Source organism: Taudactylus pleione, unplaced genomic scaffold, assembly GCF_031769625.1.
Source record: "Taudactylus pleione unplaced genomic scaffold, aTauple2 ptg000447l, whole genome shotgun sequence".
In the NCBI taxonomy this organism is placed as follows: Eukaryota; Metazoa; Chordata; class Amphibia; order Anura; family Myobatrachidae; genus Taudactylus; species Taudactylus pleione.
Window position 1 is genome coordinate 4,576,329 of NW_028284849.1, and position 17,809 is coordinate 4,594,137.

The 17,809-nt window shown below is 49.6% G+C and overlaps 1 protein-coding gene across 4 annotated transcripts in view; it reads left to right on the forward strand.

The window, feature by feature from the left end:
• The window catches only part of LOC148505612 (dual specificity protein phosphatase 22-A-like), a 136,561-nt gene that overhangs the window by 101,626 nt on the left and 17,126 nt on the right, over nt 1–17,809 (forward strand). For all 4 annotated transcript variants that reach the window (XM_088448030.1, XM_088448033.1, XM_088448032.1 and 1 more), the window contains one exon: nt 10,841–11,012. In XM_088448030.1, the coding sequence (XP_088304156.1) occupies nt 10,841–11,012 (172 nt within the window). The remainder of the gene's footprint in view (nt 1–10,840; nt 11,013–17,809) is intronic.

A 17,809-nucleotide genomic window follows, 5' to 3' on the forward strand; every position in this document is an offset into this window, starting at 1 on the left:
ACTTACTGGAGGGTTAGGGTTAGGCACTTACAGGAGGGTTAGGGTTAGGCACTTACTGGAGGGTTAGGGTTAAGCACTTACTGGAGGGTTAGGGTTAAGCACTTACTGGAGGGTTAGGGTTAAGCACTTACCCCCATGGTTAGGGATAGGCACCAGGAGGGAGGGTTAGGCACTTACTGGAGGGTTAGGGTTAGGCACTTACCCAGACAGTTAGGGATAGGCACCAGGAGGGTTAGGGTTAGGCACTTACTGGAGGGTTAGGGTTAGGCACTTACTGGAGGGTTAGGGTTAAGCACTTACCCCCATGGTTAGGGATAGGCACCAGGAGGGAGGGTTAGGCACTTACTGGAGGGTTAGGGTTAGGCACTTACCCAGGCAGTTAGGGATAGGCACCAGGTGGGTTAGGGTTAGGCACTTACTGGAGGGTTAGGGTTAGGCACTTACTGGAGGGTTAGGGTTAAGCACTTACCCCCATGGTTAGGGATAGGCACCATGAGGGTTAGGGTTAGGCACTTACTGGAGGGTTAGGGTTAAGCACTTACTGGAGGGTTAGGGTTAAGCACTTACTGGAGGGTTAGGGTTAAGCACTTACCCCAATGGTATAGGCACCAGGGTTAGGCACTTACTGGAGGGTTAGGCACTGACCCAGACAGTTAGGGATAGGCACCAGGAGGGTTAGGGTTAGGCACTTACTGGAGGGTTAGGGTTAGGCACTTACTGGAGGGTTAGGTTTAAGCACTTACCCCCATGGTTAGGGATAGGCACCAGGAGGGAGGGTTAGGCACTTACTGGAGGGTTAGGGTTAGGCACTTACCCAGGCAGTTAGGGATAGGCACCAGGAGGGTTAGGGTTAGGCACTTACTGGAGGGTTAGGGTTAGGCACTTACTGGAGGGTTAGGGTTAAGCGCTTACCCCCATGGTTAGGGATAGGCACCAGGAGGGAGGGGTAGGCACTTACTGGAGGGTTAGGGTTAGGCACTTACCCAGACAGTTAGGGATAGGCACCAGGAGGGTTAGGGTTAGGCACTTACTGGAGGGTTAGGGTTAGGCACTTACTGGAGGGTTAGGGTTAGGCACTTACTGGAGGGTTAGGGTTAGGCACTTACTGGAGGGTTAGGGTTAGGCACTTACAGGAGGGTTAGGGATAGGCACTTACTGGAGGGTTAGGGTTAGGCACTTACAGGAGGGTTAGGGTTAGGCACTTACTGGAGGGTTAGGGTTAGGCACTTACCCAGACAGTTAGGGATAGGCACCAGGAGGGTTAGGGTTAGGCACTTACTGGAGGGTTAGGGTTAGGCACTTACTGGAGGGTTAGGGTTAAGCACTTACCCCCATGGTTAGGGATAGGCACCAGGAGGGAGGGTTAGGCACTTACTGGAGGGTTAGGCACTTACCCAGGCAGTTAGGGATAGGCACCAGGAGGGTTAGGGTTAGGCACTTACTGGAGGGTTAGGGTTAGGCACTTACCCAGACAGTTAGGGATAGGCACCAGGAGGGTTAGGGTTAGGCACTTACTGGAGGGTTAGGGTTAGGCACTTACTGGAGGGTTAGGGTTAAGCACTTACTGGAGGGTTAGGGTTAAGCACTTACCCCCATGGTTAGGGATAGGCACCAGGAGGGAGGGTTAGGCACTTACTGGATGGTTAGGGTTAGGCACTTACCCAGACAGTTAGGGATAGGCACCAGGAGGGTTAGGGTTAGGCACTTACTGGAGGGTTTGGGTTAGGCACTTACTGGAGGGTTAGGGTTAAGCACTTACTGGAGGGTTAGGGTTAAGCACTTACACCCATGGTTAGGGAAAGGCACCAGGAGGGAGGGTTAGGCACTTACTGGAGGGTTAGGGTTAGGCACTTACCCAGACAGTTAGGGATAGGCACCAGGAGGGTTAGGGTTAGGCACTTACTGGAGGGTTAGGGTTAGGCACTTACTGGAGGGTTAGGGTTAAGCACTTACCCCCATGGTTAGGGATAGGCACCAGGAGGGAGGGTTAGGCACTTACTGGAGGGTTAGGGTTAGGCACTTACCCAGGCAGTTAGGGATAGGCACCAGGAGGGTTAGGGTTAGGCACTTACTGGAGGGTTAGGGTTAGGCACTTACTGGAGGGTTAGGGTTAAGCACTTACCCCCATGGTTAGGGATAGGCACCAGGAGGGAGGGTTAGGCACTTACTGGAGGGTTAGGGTTAGGCACTTACCTAGACAGTTAGGGATAGGCACCAGGAGGGTTAGGGTTAGGCACTTACTGGAGGGTTAGGGTTAGGCACTTACTGGAGGGTTAGGGTTAAGCACTTACCCCCATGGTTAGGGATAGGCACCAGGAGGGAGGGTTAGGCACTTACTGGAGGGTTAGGGTTAGGCACTTACCCAGGCAGTTAGGGATAGGCACCAGGAGGGTTAGGGTTAGGCACTTACTGGAGGGTTAGGGTTAGGCACTTACTGGAGGGTTAGGGTTAAGCACTAACCCCCATGGTTAGGGATAGGCACCAGGAGGGAGGGTTAGGCACTTACTGGAGGGTTAGGGTTAGGCATTTACCCAGACCGTTAGGGATAGGCACCAGGAGGGTTAGGGTTAGGCACTTACTGGAGGGTTAGGGTTAGGCACTTACTGGAGGGTTAGGGTTAGGCACTTACTGGAGGGTTAGGGTTAGGCACTTACTGGAGGGTTAGGGTTAGGCACTTACAGGAGGGTTAGGGTTAGGCACTTACTGGAGGGTTAGGGTTAGGCACTTACAGGAGGGTTAGGGTTAGGCACTTACTGGAGGGTTAGGGTTAGGCACTTACCCAGACAGTTAGGGATAGGCACCAGGAGGGTTAGGGTTAGGCACTTACTGGAGGGTTAGGGTTAGGCACTTACTGGAGGGTTAGGGTTAAGCACTTACTGGAGGGTTAGGGTTAAGCACTTACCCCCATGGTTAGGGATAGGCAACAGGAGGGAGGGTTAGGCACTTACTGGAGGGTTAGGGTTAGGCACTTACCCAGGCAGTTAGGGATAGGCACCAGGAGGGTTAGGGTTAGGCACTTACTGGAGGGTTAGGGTTAGGCACTTACTGGAGGGTTAGGGTTAAGCACTTACCCCCATGGTTAGGGATAGGCACCAGGAGGGAGGGTTAGGCACTTACTGGAGGGTTAGGGTTAGGCACTTACCCAGACAGTTAGGGATAGGCACCAGGAGGGTTAGGGTTAGGCAATTACTGGAGGGTTAGGGTTAGGCACTTACTGGAGGGTTAGGGTTAGGCACTTACTGGAGGGTTAGGGTTAGGCACTTACTGGAGGGTTAGGGTTAGGCACTTACAGGAGGGTTAGGGTTAGGCACTTACTGGAGGGTTAGGGTTAGGCACTTACTGGAGGGTTAGGCACTTACTGGAGGGTTAGGGTTAAGCACTTACCCCCATGGTTAGGGATAGGCACCAGGAGGGAGGGTTAGGCACTTACTGGAGGGTTAGGGTTAGGCACTTACCCAGACAGTTAGGGATAGGCACCAGGAGGGTTAGGGTTAGGCACTTACTGGAGGGTTAAGGTTAGGCACTTACTGGAGGGTTATGGTTAAGCACTTACTGGAGGGTTAGGGTTAAGCACTTACCCCCATGGTTAGGGATAGGCACCAGGAGGGAGGGTTAGGCACTTACTGGAGGGTTAGGGTTAGGCACTTACTGGAGGGTTAGGGTTAGGCACTTACTGGAGGGTTAGGGTTAGGCACTTACAGGAGGGTTAGGGTTAGGCACTTACTGGAGGGTTAGGGTTAGGCACTTACTGGAGGGTTAGGGTTAGGCACTTACTGGAGGGTTAGGGTTAAGCACCTACCCCCATGGTTAGGGATAGGCACCAGGAGGGAGGGTTAGGCACTTACTGGAGGGTTAGGGTTAGGCACTTACCCAGACAGTTAGGGATAGGCACCAGGAGGGTTAGGGTTAGGCACTTACTGGAGGGTTAGGGTTAGGCACTTACTGGAGGGTTAGGGTTAGGCACTTACTGGAGGGTTAGGGTTAGGCACTTACAGGAGGGTTAGGGTTAGGCACCTACTGGAGGGTTAGGGTTAGGCACTTACTGGAGGGTTAGGGTTAGGCACTTACTGGAGGGTTAGGGTTAAGCACTTACCCCCATGGTTAGGGATAGGCACCAGGAGGGAGGGTTAGGCACTTACTGGAGGGTTAGGGTTAGGCACTTACCCAGACAGTTAGGGATAGGCACCAGGAGGGTTAGGGTTAGGCACTTACTGGAGGGTTAGGGTTAGGCACTTACTTGAGGGTTAGGGTTAAGCACTTACTGGAGGGTTAGGGTTAAGCACTTACCCCCATGGTTAGGGATAGGCACCAGGAGGGAGGGTTAGGCACTTACTGGAGGGTTAGGGTTAGGCACTTACTGGAGGGTTAGGGTTAGGCACTTACTGGAGGGTTAGGGTTAGGCACTTACAGGAGGGTTAGGGTTAGGCACTTACTGGAGGGTTAGGGTTAGGCACTTACTGGAGGGTTAGGGTTAGGCACTTTCTGGAGGGTTAGGGTTAAGCACTTACCCCCATGGTTAGGGATAGGCACCAGGAGGGAGGGTTAGGCACTTACTGGAGGGTTAGGGTTAGGCACTTACCCAGACAGTTAGGGATAGGCACCAGGAGGGTTAGGGTTAGGCACCTACTGGAGGGTTAGGGTTAAGCACTTACTGGAGGGTTAGGGTTAAGCACTTACCCCCATGGTTAGGGATAGGCACCAGGAGGGAGGGTTAGGCACTTAGTGGAGGGTTAGGGTTAGGCACTTACTGGAGGGTTAGGGTTAGGCACTTACTGGAGGGTTAGGGTTAGGCACTTACTGGAGGGTTAGGGTTAAGCACTTACTGGAGGGTTAGGGTTAAGCACTTACCCCCATGGTTAGGGATAGGCACCAGGAGGGAGGGTTAGGCACTTACTGGAGGGTTAGGGTTAGGCACTTACCCAGACAGTTAGGGATAGGCACCAGGAGGGTTAGGGTTAGGCACTTACTGGAGGGTTAGGGTTAGGCACTTACTGGAGGGTTAGGGTTAAGCACTTACCCCCATGGTTAGGGATAGGCACCAGGAGGGAGGGTTAGGCACTTACTGGAGGGTTAGGGTTAGTCACTTACCCAGACAGTTAGGGATAGGCACCAGGAGGGTTAGGGTTAGGCACTTACTGGAGGGTTAGGGTTAGGCACTTACTGGAGGGTTAGGGTTAGGCACTTACTGGAGGGTTAGGGTTAGGCACTTACAGGAGGGTTAGGGTTAGGCACTTACTGGAGGGTTAGGGTTAGGCACTTACTGGAGGGTTAGGGTTAGGCACTTACTGGAGGGTTAGGGTTAAGCACTTACCCCCATGGTTAATGATAGGCACCAGGAGGGAGGGTTAGGCACTTACTGGAGGGTTAGGGTTAGGCACTTACCCAGACAGTTAGGGATAGGCACCAGGAGGGTTAGGGTTAGGCACTTACTGGAGGGTTAGGGTTAGGCACTTACTGGAGGGTTAGGGTTAAGCACTTACCCCCATGGTTAAGGATAGGCACCAGGAGGGAGGGTTAGGCACTTACTGGAGGGTTAGGGTTAGGCACTTACCCAGACAGTTAGGGATAGGCACCAGGAGGGTTAGGGTTAGGCACTTACTGGAGGGTTAGGGTTAGGCACTTACTGGAGGGTTAGGGTTAAGCACTTACCCCCATGGTTAGGGATAGGCACCAGGAGGGAGGGTTAGGCACTTACTGGAGGGTTAGGGTTAGGCACTTACCCAGACAGTTAGGGATAGGCACCAGGAGGGTTAGGGTTAGGCACTTACTGGAGGGTTAGGGTTAGGCACTTACTTGAGGGTTAGGGTTAAGCACTTACCCCCATGGTTAGGGATAGGCACCAGGAGGGAGGGTTAGGCACTTACTGGAGGGTTAGGGTTAGGCACTTACCCAGACAGTTAGGGATAGGCACCAGGAGGGTTAGGGTTAGGCACTTACTGGAGGGTTAGGGTTAGGCACTTACTGGAGGGTTAGGGTTAAGCACTTACCCCCATGGTTAGGGATAGGCACCAGGAGGGAGGGTTAGGCACTTACTGGAGGGTTAGGGTTAGGCACTGACCCAGACAGTTAGGGATAGGCACCAGGAGGGTTAGGGTTAGGCACTTACTGGAGGGTTAGGGTTAGGCACTTACTGGAGGGTTAGGGTTAAGCACTTACCCCCATGGTTAGGGATAGGCACCAGGAGGGAGGGTTAGGCACTTACTGGAGGGTTAGGGTTAGGCACTTACCCAGACAGTTAGGGATAGGCACCAGGAGGGTTAGGGTTAGGCACTTACTGGAGGGTTAGGGTTAGGCACTTACTTGAGGGTTAGGGTTAAGCACTTACCCCCATGGTTAGGGATAGGCACCAGGAGGGAGGGTTAGGCACTTACTGGAGGGTTAGGGTTAGGCACTTACCCAGACAGTTAGGGATAGGCACCAGGAGGGTTAGGGTTAGGCACTTACTGGAGGGTTAGGGTTAGGCACTTACTGGAGGGTTAGGGTTAAGCACTTACCCCCATGGTTAGGGTTAGGCACCAGGAGGGTTAGGGTTAGGCACTTACTGGAGGGTTAGGGTTAGGCACTTACTGGAGGGTTCGGATTAGGTACTTACTGGAGGGTTAGGGTTAAGCACTTGCCCCCATGGTTAGGGATAGGCACCAGGAGGGAGGGTTAGGCACTTACTGGAGGGTTAGGGTTAGGCACTTACCCAGACAGTTAGGGATAGGCACCAGGAGGGTTAGGGTTAGGCACTTACTGGAGGGTTAGGGTTAGGCACTTACTGGAGGGTTAGGGTTAAGCACTTACCCCCATGGTTAGGGATAGGCACCAGGAGGGAGGGTTAGGCACTTACTGGAGGGTTAGGGTTAGGCACTTACCCAGACAGTTAGGGATAGGCACCAGGAGGGTTAGGGTTACGCACTTACTGGAGGGTTAGGCACTTACTGGAGGGTTAGGGTTAAGCACTTACCCCCATGGTTAGGGATAGGCACCAGGAGGGAGGGTTAGGCACTTACTGGAGAGTTAGGGTTAGGCACTTACCCAGACAGTTAGGGATAGGCACCAGGAGGGTTAGGGTTAGGCACTTACTGGAGGGTTAGGGTTAGGCACTTACTGGAGGGTTAGGGTTAAGCACTTACCCCCATGGTTAGGGTTAGGCACCAGGAGGGTTAGGGTTAGGCACTTACTGGAGGGTTAGGGTTAGGCACTTACTTAAGGGTTAGGGTTAGGCACTTACTGGAGGGTTAGGGTTAGGCACTTACTGGAAGCTTAGGGTTAGGCACTTACCCCCTTGGTTAGGGTTAGTCACTTACCCAGACAGTTAGGGATAGGCACCAGGAGGGAGGGTTAGGCACTTACTGGAGGGTTAGGAGGGAGGGTTAGGGTTAGGCACTTACTGGAGGGTTAGGGTTAGGCACTTACTGGAAGGTTAGGGTTAGGCACTTACTCCCATGGTTAGGGTTAGGCACTTACCCAGACGGTTAGGGATAGGCACCAGGAGGGAGGGTTAGGGATAGGCATCAGGATGGAGGATTAGGGATTGGCACCAGGAGGGAGGATTAGGGATAGGCACCAGGAGGGAGGATTAGGGATAGGTACCAGGAGGGAGGATTAGGGATAGGCACCAGGGGGAGGATTAGGGTTAGGCACCAGGAGGGAGGATTAGGGATAGGCACCAGGGGGGAGGATTAGGGTTAGGCACCAGGAGGGAGGATTAGGGATAGGCACCAGGGCGGAGGATTAGGGTTAGGCACCAGGAGGGAGGATTAGGGATAGGCACCAGGAGGGAGGATTAGGGATAGGCACCAGGAGGGAGGATTAGGGATAGGCACCAGGAGGTAGGATTAGGGTGAAGATTAGGGCTAAAAAAAAAAAAAAATTGTTGACCATTTTTTTTTGTGTTGACCATTTTCATGTTGAAATTTTGACCCTGTCGACCTTTTGTAGCTGTCGACCTTCTTACATGTCGAACGTTAGTGTGTCTGACTTTAGTCCCTGTCGACCTTTCATCCCTGTCTAACTATTGACTGTCTAACATCTGGTGTCTATCTAATCACTGTCTATTACTTATACCGTACCCAAATGCAAGTTGCAGCTTTTTTGGCCACAACAATTATTTATTTTTGTACTGCAGTATGTGTGTATTTCATGATTTTTTTTTCATGGCAAGGCGCACTTGCGACTCCCTTATAACAAGGGTCTCAGGCCGTGGGATGGACTGGTCCTGTAGATGCGGGCAAAGTAGATACGGGATTTGCAGCCAGGATGATCGCCTAAAACATACTGGGTGGAAGGCTGCTTATATGTTTATTAGTGTACATTTTATAATATTGTACTTATTATCTACACTATCCGGACACTGTAATGTACAAAATACATAGGACAGGGGCTTCTGCATAGGAGTTATTATTGCACGATCCTTCCTATAGATCCCCATATTCTTATTTTGAAAGTAGTAATCCTGTTGGGGGTGCAGCTTTATAACAACTAACATAAGTTTAGAAACACAAGAGAAAAAGATGTTGTCTATGTGTTGCGCCGCGCAGAAACAACATCTTTTTCTCTTGTGTTTCTGAACTTAATGCGCACATCCATTTGCAGACCAAAAAACCACTGCACGATTACGACATTATAACCGTGCAGTCGTTTGTCAGTCTGTGCCTACATTGAATGAGCAGTCGCTCAGTGCAGGCTCATCAATCATCCCTGTTATCGGCAGGTTGTACAGCATGTTCCGGCAATGATTGATGTCGGAAACCACCAGGGGGAGCGCGCATCGCTGGTCGTTTCCGACATTAATGTGCCAGATAAATGCACGATTCATGAGCGATTGAATGATAACGATATCGTTATCATTCAATTGCTCAGAGAAATCGTCTAGTGGATTTGCGCCTTCGCTGTAATGTGTATGGATTGTGTGCTGCGTTTTTTTGTGCTCACGGTGAGAATGTAAGCTCTTTCGAGCAGGGCCCTCTACCCTCTTGTGCTTCTCTCTACTGTAATTTAATTTATCTCTTACTCCCCATTAGGGCAACCAACTCTCGGCTGCTTATGTGGGTGTATAGATCGCTAATATAGCAATGTTCATTATCCATGTCCTGCTTTGTATTGTATTGTAAGTCACTGGTTACTTATTTGTATATGTACTATGTAAGGGGCTGCGGAACACTTGTGGCGCCATATAAATAAATGATAATAATAATAATATATCACACCTCCAGTTGTACTCCTGCCGCATCTACTCAGCATTTCCATTTACTAACTAGACAGCGTCGGTCACATCTCGCGCCTGCAGCCAACTCAGAAGAGGACACAAAATGCTAATATTTCCTCCAGACACATTATACGTTTGTGGCCAACTATGACTGTGGTCCTGTGTTACTGCTCTTGCTGGAATGTCCATATTCCTAATGCAGTATGCGCTGTAATCCAGGACAAAATAACCACGTGAATCTGAATAATACTGAAAATGATATGAAAAATAAATGTTTCGAGAAAACATTTCACATTTCTGCTTTTCTGAATATCTGTAACATGACTGGAACAATGGCCCTCATTCAGAGCCGCTCGTTAGCGGCAGTACGCTCGTTCCGAGCGATGTTTGCACATCTGCGCATGCGTACGCTTTTTAGTACGCATGCGCGAACCAGTCAGTGCGGCCGAAAATCGTTTGTACGCTATATAGCGAGTGCCTGCTATTTTGAGTGACAGAATGAGGCGTATGTGGGTGGTAACAGGGGAAGGTGCTTGAAAATGGGGAGTGGAGATCCGAACGCAGGCGTGCTTAAAGGTCAAAACGGGCGTTTTATGGGTGTGTATATTTAAAACAGCAGCGTCATTGACCACGTCACTGGGTTATTTTAGAGCCAGAACTGCTCGCAAATTTGTGGTAGCAAACACCAACCACAAGAATAGCGAGCAGTTCATACGCTGGTCGATGTACTCGATTAATCTAATAAATAGCGGACATGACGTAGGATGCGTGCGGCCAGGGGGCGTTTTTAACAAATAAACGAGCGTATGTTTTGCTCGTTCGTTCAGACTTAGAGGTGTGAACAGACTGCAATGTGCGTACGGATCATTTGAATAGCCACCCCTTGTTTTTAAACGAACGACCGCAAATAGCGAACGGCTCTGAATGAGGGCCAATATTCCTGATACAATTCCCAAGTATGTTGTCAGTCTAGTTCAGTGATTCCCAACCACGGTCCTCAAGGCACACTAACAGTCCTGGTTTTAGTGATATCCATGGTTAAGCACAGATGGTTAAATCAAAATTACTGAGGTACTAATTAAATCACCTGTGCCCAGCTATGGTTAGCCTTAAAACCTGGACTGTTAGTGTGCCTTGAGGACCGTGGTTGGGAACCCCTGGTCTAGTTGCTGATCCACAGTTTAATTGTCAATATCTGAAAGTGATTTCCAGGACTGATTTGCTTTGACACTGTCTCAGCGGACATTAGAAGTACTACAATCCCCATCGGGTCATGTCTAGTGAATTTATTTCCTCTCTGATAAACATTTAGCTATAAAGACCAGAGAATGAGAATAGATGATAAGAACTGAAGCATTGTCTTTGGAGCCACAAATCTTTAAACCTGGAAATTAGTGACACTTGGCAATTATGTTACACTACAAAAAATCCATGCGTTCCTCTCTTCCAGTCCTCTGCAATGCAAACAATCCATGCTCTTACTAACTACAGGTATTCGGAGTAATTTAGGCTAATAACAAATTGATTGGCTCAGTGGGTAAGTGACCCTCTGTAATATAGCTGCCCGCGGGCTTGTGCCTAGTTTGCCTGCCTATAACCGCAGTACTGAAATGAAGATGACAGTCTTTATTTTCTCCCAATGAACAGCTTGGCCGGGGTGTCTCGGAGCACAACGATTGTGGTCGCCTACCTCATGACGGTGACGCGCTTCGGCTGGGAAGATTGCTTGTCCGCTGTGAAATCCGCAAGGTCTTACGTGGGCCCAAACCTCGGTTTCCAGCAGCAACTGCAGGAATATGAAATTACATTAGTGAAAGAGGTAAAATATTCTCATGCTGGAGGGAAAACAATAATAATCATCTTATTTATATAGCGCTGTTCTCCAGTAGAGCTCAAAGCGCTTTGCAGTAACCATAAACATCACCCGGAGGCGAGGCAGCCATCTTGGGCGCACTACACAGGTTACACTGGCAGAATAGGCAACTTCTGAAAGAGATGGTATATAATGGGGAAATACAGATAAAGCGAGATATGAGATACGCGATCCTTACAAAATAATCAGATCCACGCACACGTCATCCTACCCATGCAGAGGCTTCTCTCTAATGGCTGCAGGGCGTGTGGTGCACATGGGCCCCTGGGTACAGGGGGGCCCGCCCCACACATCCTGCACCCATATAGTGTTATACTTACCTGAGCGCTGGAATCTTCAGACAGCGGCGGCCATTTTCCCGGTGACTCGAGCATGCGCAGTACTGATCTCCCCGGGAATAAAGGGTGGGTGCCATTTTCCCAGAGACCCACGCATGTGCAGTAGATGCTGGCACCAAGCTAGAATCTACTACGCCGCCAGAGAGTAGGGGGTCCGCATTGTGGGCCTGATTCAGACCCGCTCGCAAGCGCTATGAGCTCGCGAGCGGGTCGATGTTAGGCCACTGCGCATGCGCACGCCGGAGCCGCTACAAGAGTTCCCTGTATCCCACAAAGCATTATCCAGTCACTAATGCTACTATACTCCATGTCTGCCTCATTAAGGTACCATCTGGCGTTTCTCAAATGCAACATGTTACGAAGAACTATCCTTTTTATTATCCAATAGCATCTGCCAAACATTCAGCGTCTGATGCCAGCTATTTATTATATTCTATACCCGTTTCCTGGCACTGGCACTGTATGCGGATAGCAGGAGAGGGACGTATTCAGCGTCTGATGCCAGCTATTTATTATATTCTATACCCGTTTCTTGGCACAGGCACTGTATGCGGATAGCGGGAGAGGGACGTATTCAGCGTCTGATGCCAGCTATTTATTATATTCTATACCCGTTTCCTGGCACTGGCACTGTATGCGGATAGCAGGAGAGGGACATATTCAGCGTCTGATGCCAGCTATTTATTATATTCTATACCCGTTTCCTGGCACTGGCACTGTATGCTGATAGCAGGAGAGTCCCTCTCCTGTATTCAGCGTTTGATGCCAGCTATATATTCTATTCTGTACCCGTTTCCTGGCACTGGCACTGTATGCTGATAGCAGGAGAGGGACGTATTCAGCGTCTGATGCCAGCTATATAATCTATTCTGCACCCGTTTCCTGGCACTGGCACTGTATGCTGATAGCAGGAGAGGGACGTATTCAGCGTCTGATGCCAGCTATTTATTCTATTCTGCACCCATTTCCTGGCACTGGCACTGTATGCTGATAGCAGGAGAGGGATGTATTCAGCGTCTGATGCCAGCTATATAATCTATTCTGCACCCGTTTCCTGGCACTGGCACTGTATGCTGATAGCAGGAGAGGGACGTATTCAGCATCTGATGCCAGCTATATAATCTATTCTGCACCCGTTTCCTGGCACTGGCACTGTATGATGATAGCAGGAGAGGGACGTATTCAGCGTCTGATGCCAGCTATTTATTCTATTCTGCACCCGTTTCCTGGCACTGGCACTGTATGCTGATAGCAGGAGAGGGACGTATTCAGCGTCTGATGCCAGCTATATAATCTATTCTGCACCCGTTTCCTGGCACTGGCACTGTATGCTGATAGCAGGAGAGGGACGTATTCAGCGTCTGATGCCAGCTATATAATCTATTCTGCACCCGTTTCCTGGCACTGGCACTGTATGCTGATAGCAGGAGAGGGACGTATTCAGCATCTGATGCCAGCTATATAATCTATTCTGCACCCGTTTCCTGGCACTGGCACTGTATGCTGATAGCAGGAGAGGGACGTATTCAGCGTCTGATGCCAGCTATATAATCTATTCTGCACCCGTTTCCTGGCACTGTATGCGGATAGAAGGAGAGGGACGTATTCAGCGTCTGATGCCAGCTATTTATTCTATTCTGCACCTGTTTCCTGGCACTGGCACTGTATGCTGATAGCAGGAGAGGGACGTATTCAGCGTCTGATGCCAGCTATATAATCTATTCTGCACCCGTTTCCTGGCACTGGCACTGTATGCTGATAGCAGGAGAGGGACGTATTCAGGATCTGATGCCAGCTATATAATCTATTCTGCACCCATTTCCTGGCACTGTATGCTGATAGCAGGAGAGGGACGTATTCAGCATCTGATGCCAGCTATATAATCTATTCTGCACCCGTTTCCTGGCACTGGCACTGTATGATGATAGCAGGAGAGGGACGTATTCAGCGTCTGATGCCAGCTATATAATCTATTCTGCACCCGTTTCCTGGCATTGGCACTGTATGCTGATAGCAGGAGAGGGACGTATTCAGCATCTGATGCCAGCTATATAATCTATTCTGCACCCATTTCCTAGCACTGGCACTGTATGCTGATAGCAGGAGAGGGGACGTATTCAGCGTCTGATGCCAGCTATATAATCTATTCTGCACCCGTTTCCTGGCACTGGCACTGTATGCTGATAGCAGGTGAGGGACGTATTCAGCGTCTGATGCCAGCTATTTATTCTATTCTGCACCCGTTTCCTGGCACTGGCACTGTATGCTGGTAGCAGGAGAGGGACGTATTCAGCGTGTGATGCCAGCTATATAATCTATTCTGCACCCGTTTCCTGGCACTGGCACTGTATGCTGATAGCAGGTGAGGGACGTATTCAGCGTCTGATGCCAGCTATTTATTCTATTCTGCACCCGTTTCCTGGCACTGGCACTGTATGCTGATAGCAGGAGAGGGACGTATTCAGCGTCTGATGCCAGCTATATAATCTATTCTGCACCCGTTTCCTGGCACTGGCACTGTATGCTGATAGCAGGAGAGGGACGTATTCAGCGTCTGATGCCAGCTATATAATCTATTCTGCACCCGTTTCCTGGCACTGTATGCTGATAGCAGGAGAGGGACGTATTCAGCGTCTGATGCCAGCTATATATTCTATTCTGCACCCGTTTCCTGGCACTGTCTGCTGATAGCAGGAGAGGGACGTATTCAGCGTCTGATGCCAGCTATATAATCTATTCTGCACCTGTTTCCTGGCACTGGCACTGTATGCGGATAGCAGGAGAGGGACGTATTCAGCATCTGATGCCAGCTATATAATCTATTCTGCACCCGTTTCCTGGCACTGGCACTGTATGCTGATAGCAGGAGAGGGACGTATTCAGCGTCTGATGCCAGCTATATAATCTATTCTGCACCCGTTTCAAGGCACTGGCACTGTATGCTGATAGCAGGAGAGGGACGCATTCAGCGTCTGATGCCAGCTATATAATCTATTCTGCACCCGTTTCCTGGCACTGGCACTGTATGATGATAGCAGGAGAGGGACGTATTCAGCGTCTGATGCCAGCTATATAATCTATTCTGCACCCGTTTCCTGGCACTGGCACTGTATGCTGATAGCAGGAGAGGGACGTATTCAGCGTGTGATGCCAGCTATATAATCTATTCTGCACCCGTTTGGCACTGTATGCTGATAGCAGGAGAGGGACGTATTCAGCGTCTGATGCCAGCTATATAATCTATTCTGCACCCGTTTCCTGGCACTGGCACTGTATGCTGATAGCAGGAGAGGGACGTATTCAGCATCTGATGCCAGCTATATAATCTATTCTGCACCCGTTTCCTGGCACTGTATGATGATAGCAGGAGAGGGACGTATTCAGCGTCTGATGCCAGCTATATAATCTATTCTGCACCCGTATCCTGGCACTGGCACTGTATGCTGATAGCAGGAGAGGGACGTATTCAGCGACTGATGCCAGCTATTTATTCTATTCTGCACCCGTTTCCTGGCACTGGCACTGTATGCTGATAGCAGGAGAGGGACGTATTCAGCGTCTGATGCCAGCTATATAATCTATTCTGCACCCGTTTCCTGGCACTGTCACTGTATGCTGATAGCAGGAGAGGGACGTATTCAGCGTCTGATGCCAGCTATATAATCTATTCTGCACCCGTTTCCTGGCACTGGCACTGTATGCTGATAGCAGGAGAGGGACGTATTCAGCATCTGATGCCAGCTATATAATCTATTCTGCACCCGTTTCCTGGCATTGGCACTGTATGCTGATAGCAGGAGAGGGACGTATTCAGCATCTGATGCCAGCTATATAATCTATTCTGCACCCGTTTCCTGGCACTGTATGATGATAGCAGGAGAGGGACGTATTCAGCGTCTGATGCCAGCTATATAATCTATTCTGCACCCGTTTCCTGGCACTGGCACTGTATGATGATAGCAGGAGAGGGACGTATTCAGCGTCTGATGCCAGCTATATAATCTATTCTGCACCCGTTTCCTGGCACTGTCTGCTGATAGCAGGAGAGGGACGTATTCAGCGTCTGATGCCAGCTATATAATCTATTCTGCACCTGTTTCCTGGCACTGGCACTGTATGCGGATAGCAGGAGAGGGACGTATTCAGCATCTGATGCCAGCTATATAATCTATTCTGCACCCGTTTCCTGGCACTGGCACTGTATGCTGATAGCAGGAGAGGGACGTATTCAGCGTCTGATGCCAGCTATATAATCTATTCTGCACCCGTTTCCTGGCACTGGCACTGTATGCTGATAGCAGGAGAGGGACGCATTCAGCGTCTGATGCCAGCTATATAATCTATTCTGCACCCGTTTCCTGGCACTGGCACTGTATGATGATAGCAGGAGAGGGACGTATTCAGCGTCTGATGCCAGCTATATAATCTATTCTGCACCCGTTTCCTGGCACTGGCACTGTATGCTGATAGCAGGAGAGGGACGTATTCAGCGTCTGATGCCAGCTATTTATTCTATTCTGCACCTGTTTCCTGGCACTGGCACTGTATGCTGATAGCAGGAGAGGGACGTATTCAGCGTCTGATGCCAGCTGTATAATCTATTCTGCACCCGTTTCCTGGCACTGGCACTGTATGCTGATAGCAGGAGAGGGACGTATTCAGCGTCTGATGCCAGCTATATAATCTATTCTGCACCCGTTTCCTGGCACTGGCACTGTATGCTGATAGCAGGAGAGGGACGTATTCAGCGTGTGATGCCAGCTATATAATCTATTCTGCACCCGTTTGGCACTGTATGCTGATAGCAGGAGAGGGACGTATTCAGCGTCTGATGCCAGCTATATAATCTATTCTGCACCCGTTTCCTGGCACTGGCACTGTATGCTGATAGCAGGAGAGGGACGTATTCAGCATCTGATGCCAGCTATATAATCTATTCTGCACCCGTTTCCTGGCACTGTATGATGATAGCAGGAGAGGGACGTATTCAGCGTCTGATGCCAGCTATATAATCTATTCTGCACCCGTATCCTGGCACTGGCACTGTATGCTGATAGCAGGAGAGGGACGTATTCAGCGACTGATGCCAGCTATTTATTCTATTCTGCACCCGTTTCCTGGCACTTTTCACTGTATGCTGATAGCAGGAGAGGGACGTATTCAGCGTCTGATGCCAGCTATATAATCTATTCTGCACCCGTTTCCTGGCACTGTCACTGTATGCTGATAGCAGGAGAGGGACGTATTCAGCGTCTGATGCCAGCTATATAATCTATTCTGCACCCGTTTCCTGGCACTGGCACTGTATGCTGATAGCAGGAGAGGGACGTATTCAGCATCTGATGCCAGCTATATAATCTATTCTGCACCCGTTTCCTGGCATTGGCACTGTATGCTGATAGCAGGAGAGGGACGTATTCAGCATCTGATGCCAGCTATATAATCTATACTGCACCCGTTTCCTGGCACTGTATGCTGATAGCAGGAGAGGGACGTATTCAGCGTCTGATGCCAGCTATATAATCTATTCTGCACCCGTTTCCTGGCACCGGCACTGTATGATGATAGCAGGAGAGGGACGTATTCAGCGTCTGATGCCAGCTATATAATCTATTCTGCACCCGTTTCCTGGCACTGGCACTGTATGCTGATAGCAGGAGAGGGACGTATTCAGCGTCTGATGCCAGCTATTTATTCTATTCTGCACCCGTTTGGCACTGTATGCTGATAGCAGGAGAGGGACGTATTCAGCGTGTGATGCCAGCTATATAATCTATTCTGCACCCGTTTGGCACTGTATGCTGATAGCAGGAGAGGGACGTATTCAGCGTCTGATGCCAGCTATATATTCTATTCTGCACCCGTTTCCTGGCACTGGCACTGTATGCTGATAGCATTAGCAATAGCGATCTTTACTGAGTCAGGCCCCTAGTTACAACATATGCCCGTATTCAATTTGAAGCGAAATGTAGGAATCGGCAATAATTTATCGCCGATGACGTCATTTTCGCCTATTTCAATTAACCCCGTATTCAATTACATTGACTTTTCATCGATGAGAAAAGTCAATGTAAAAAAGCGGGGATAAATATTCGCCAGCCTTTGGCAGGCGAAACAAAAGTGCAGAATTGGGGTTTTTAGGGCTTAAAAAAAATAGCCTGCAACCCTGGGAATGTCATTTAAAAATAAACTGTAAAAAAAAAATTCGGGACCCCCGAAAAATTAAATTTTTGGGGGGGTGAAAAAAAAACCAAACCAAAACAAAAAAAACCACTTCTAAAATAGACAAATTAAATCCACAGGGGTTCCCTTGTATGCGGCAGGTGCTTTCTTCATTGCGCAGGTGCAGAATTTTTAAAAATAACTTTAGGGACTTAAAAATATGCTTACCCACATTTTCATGTA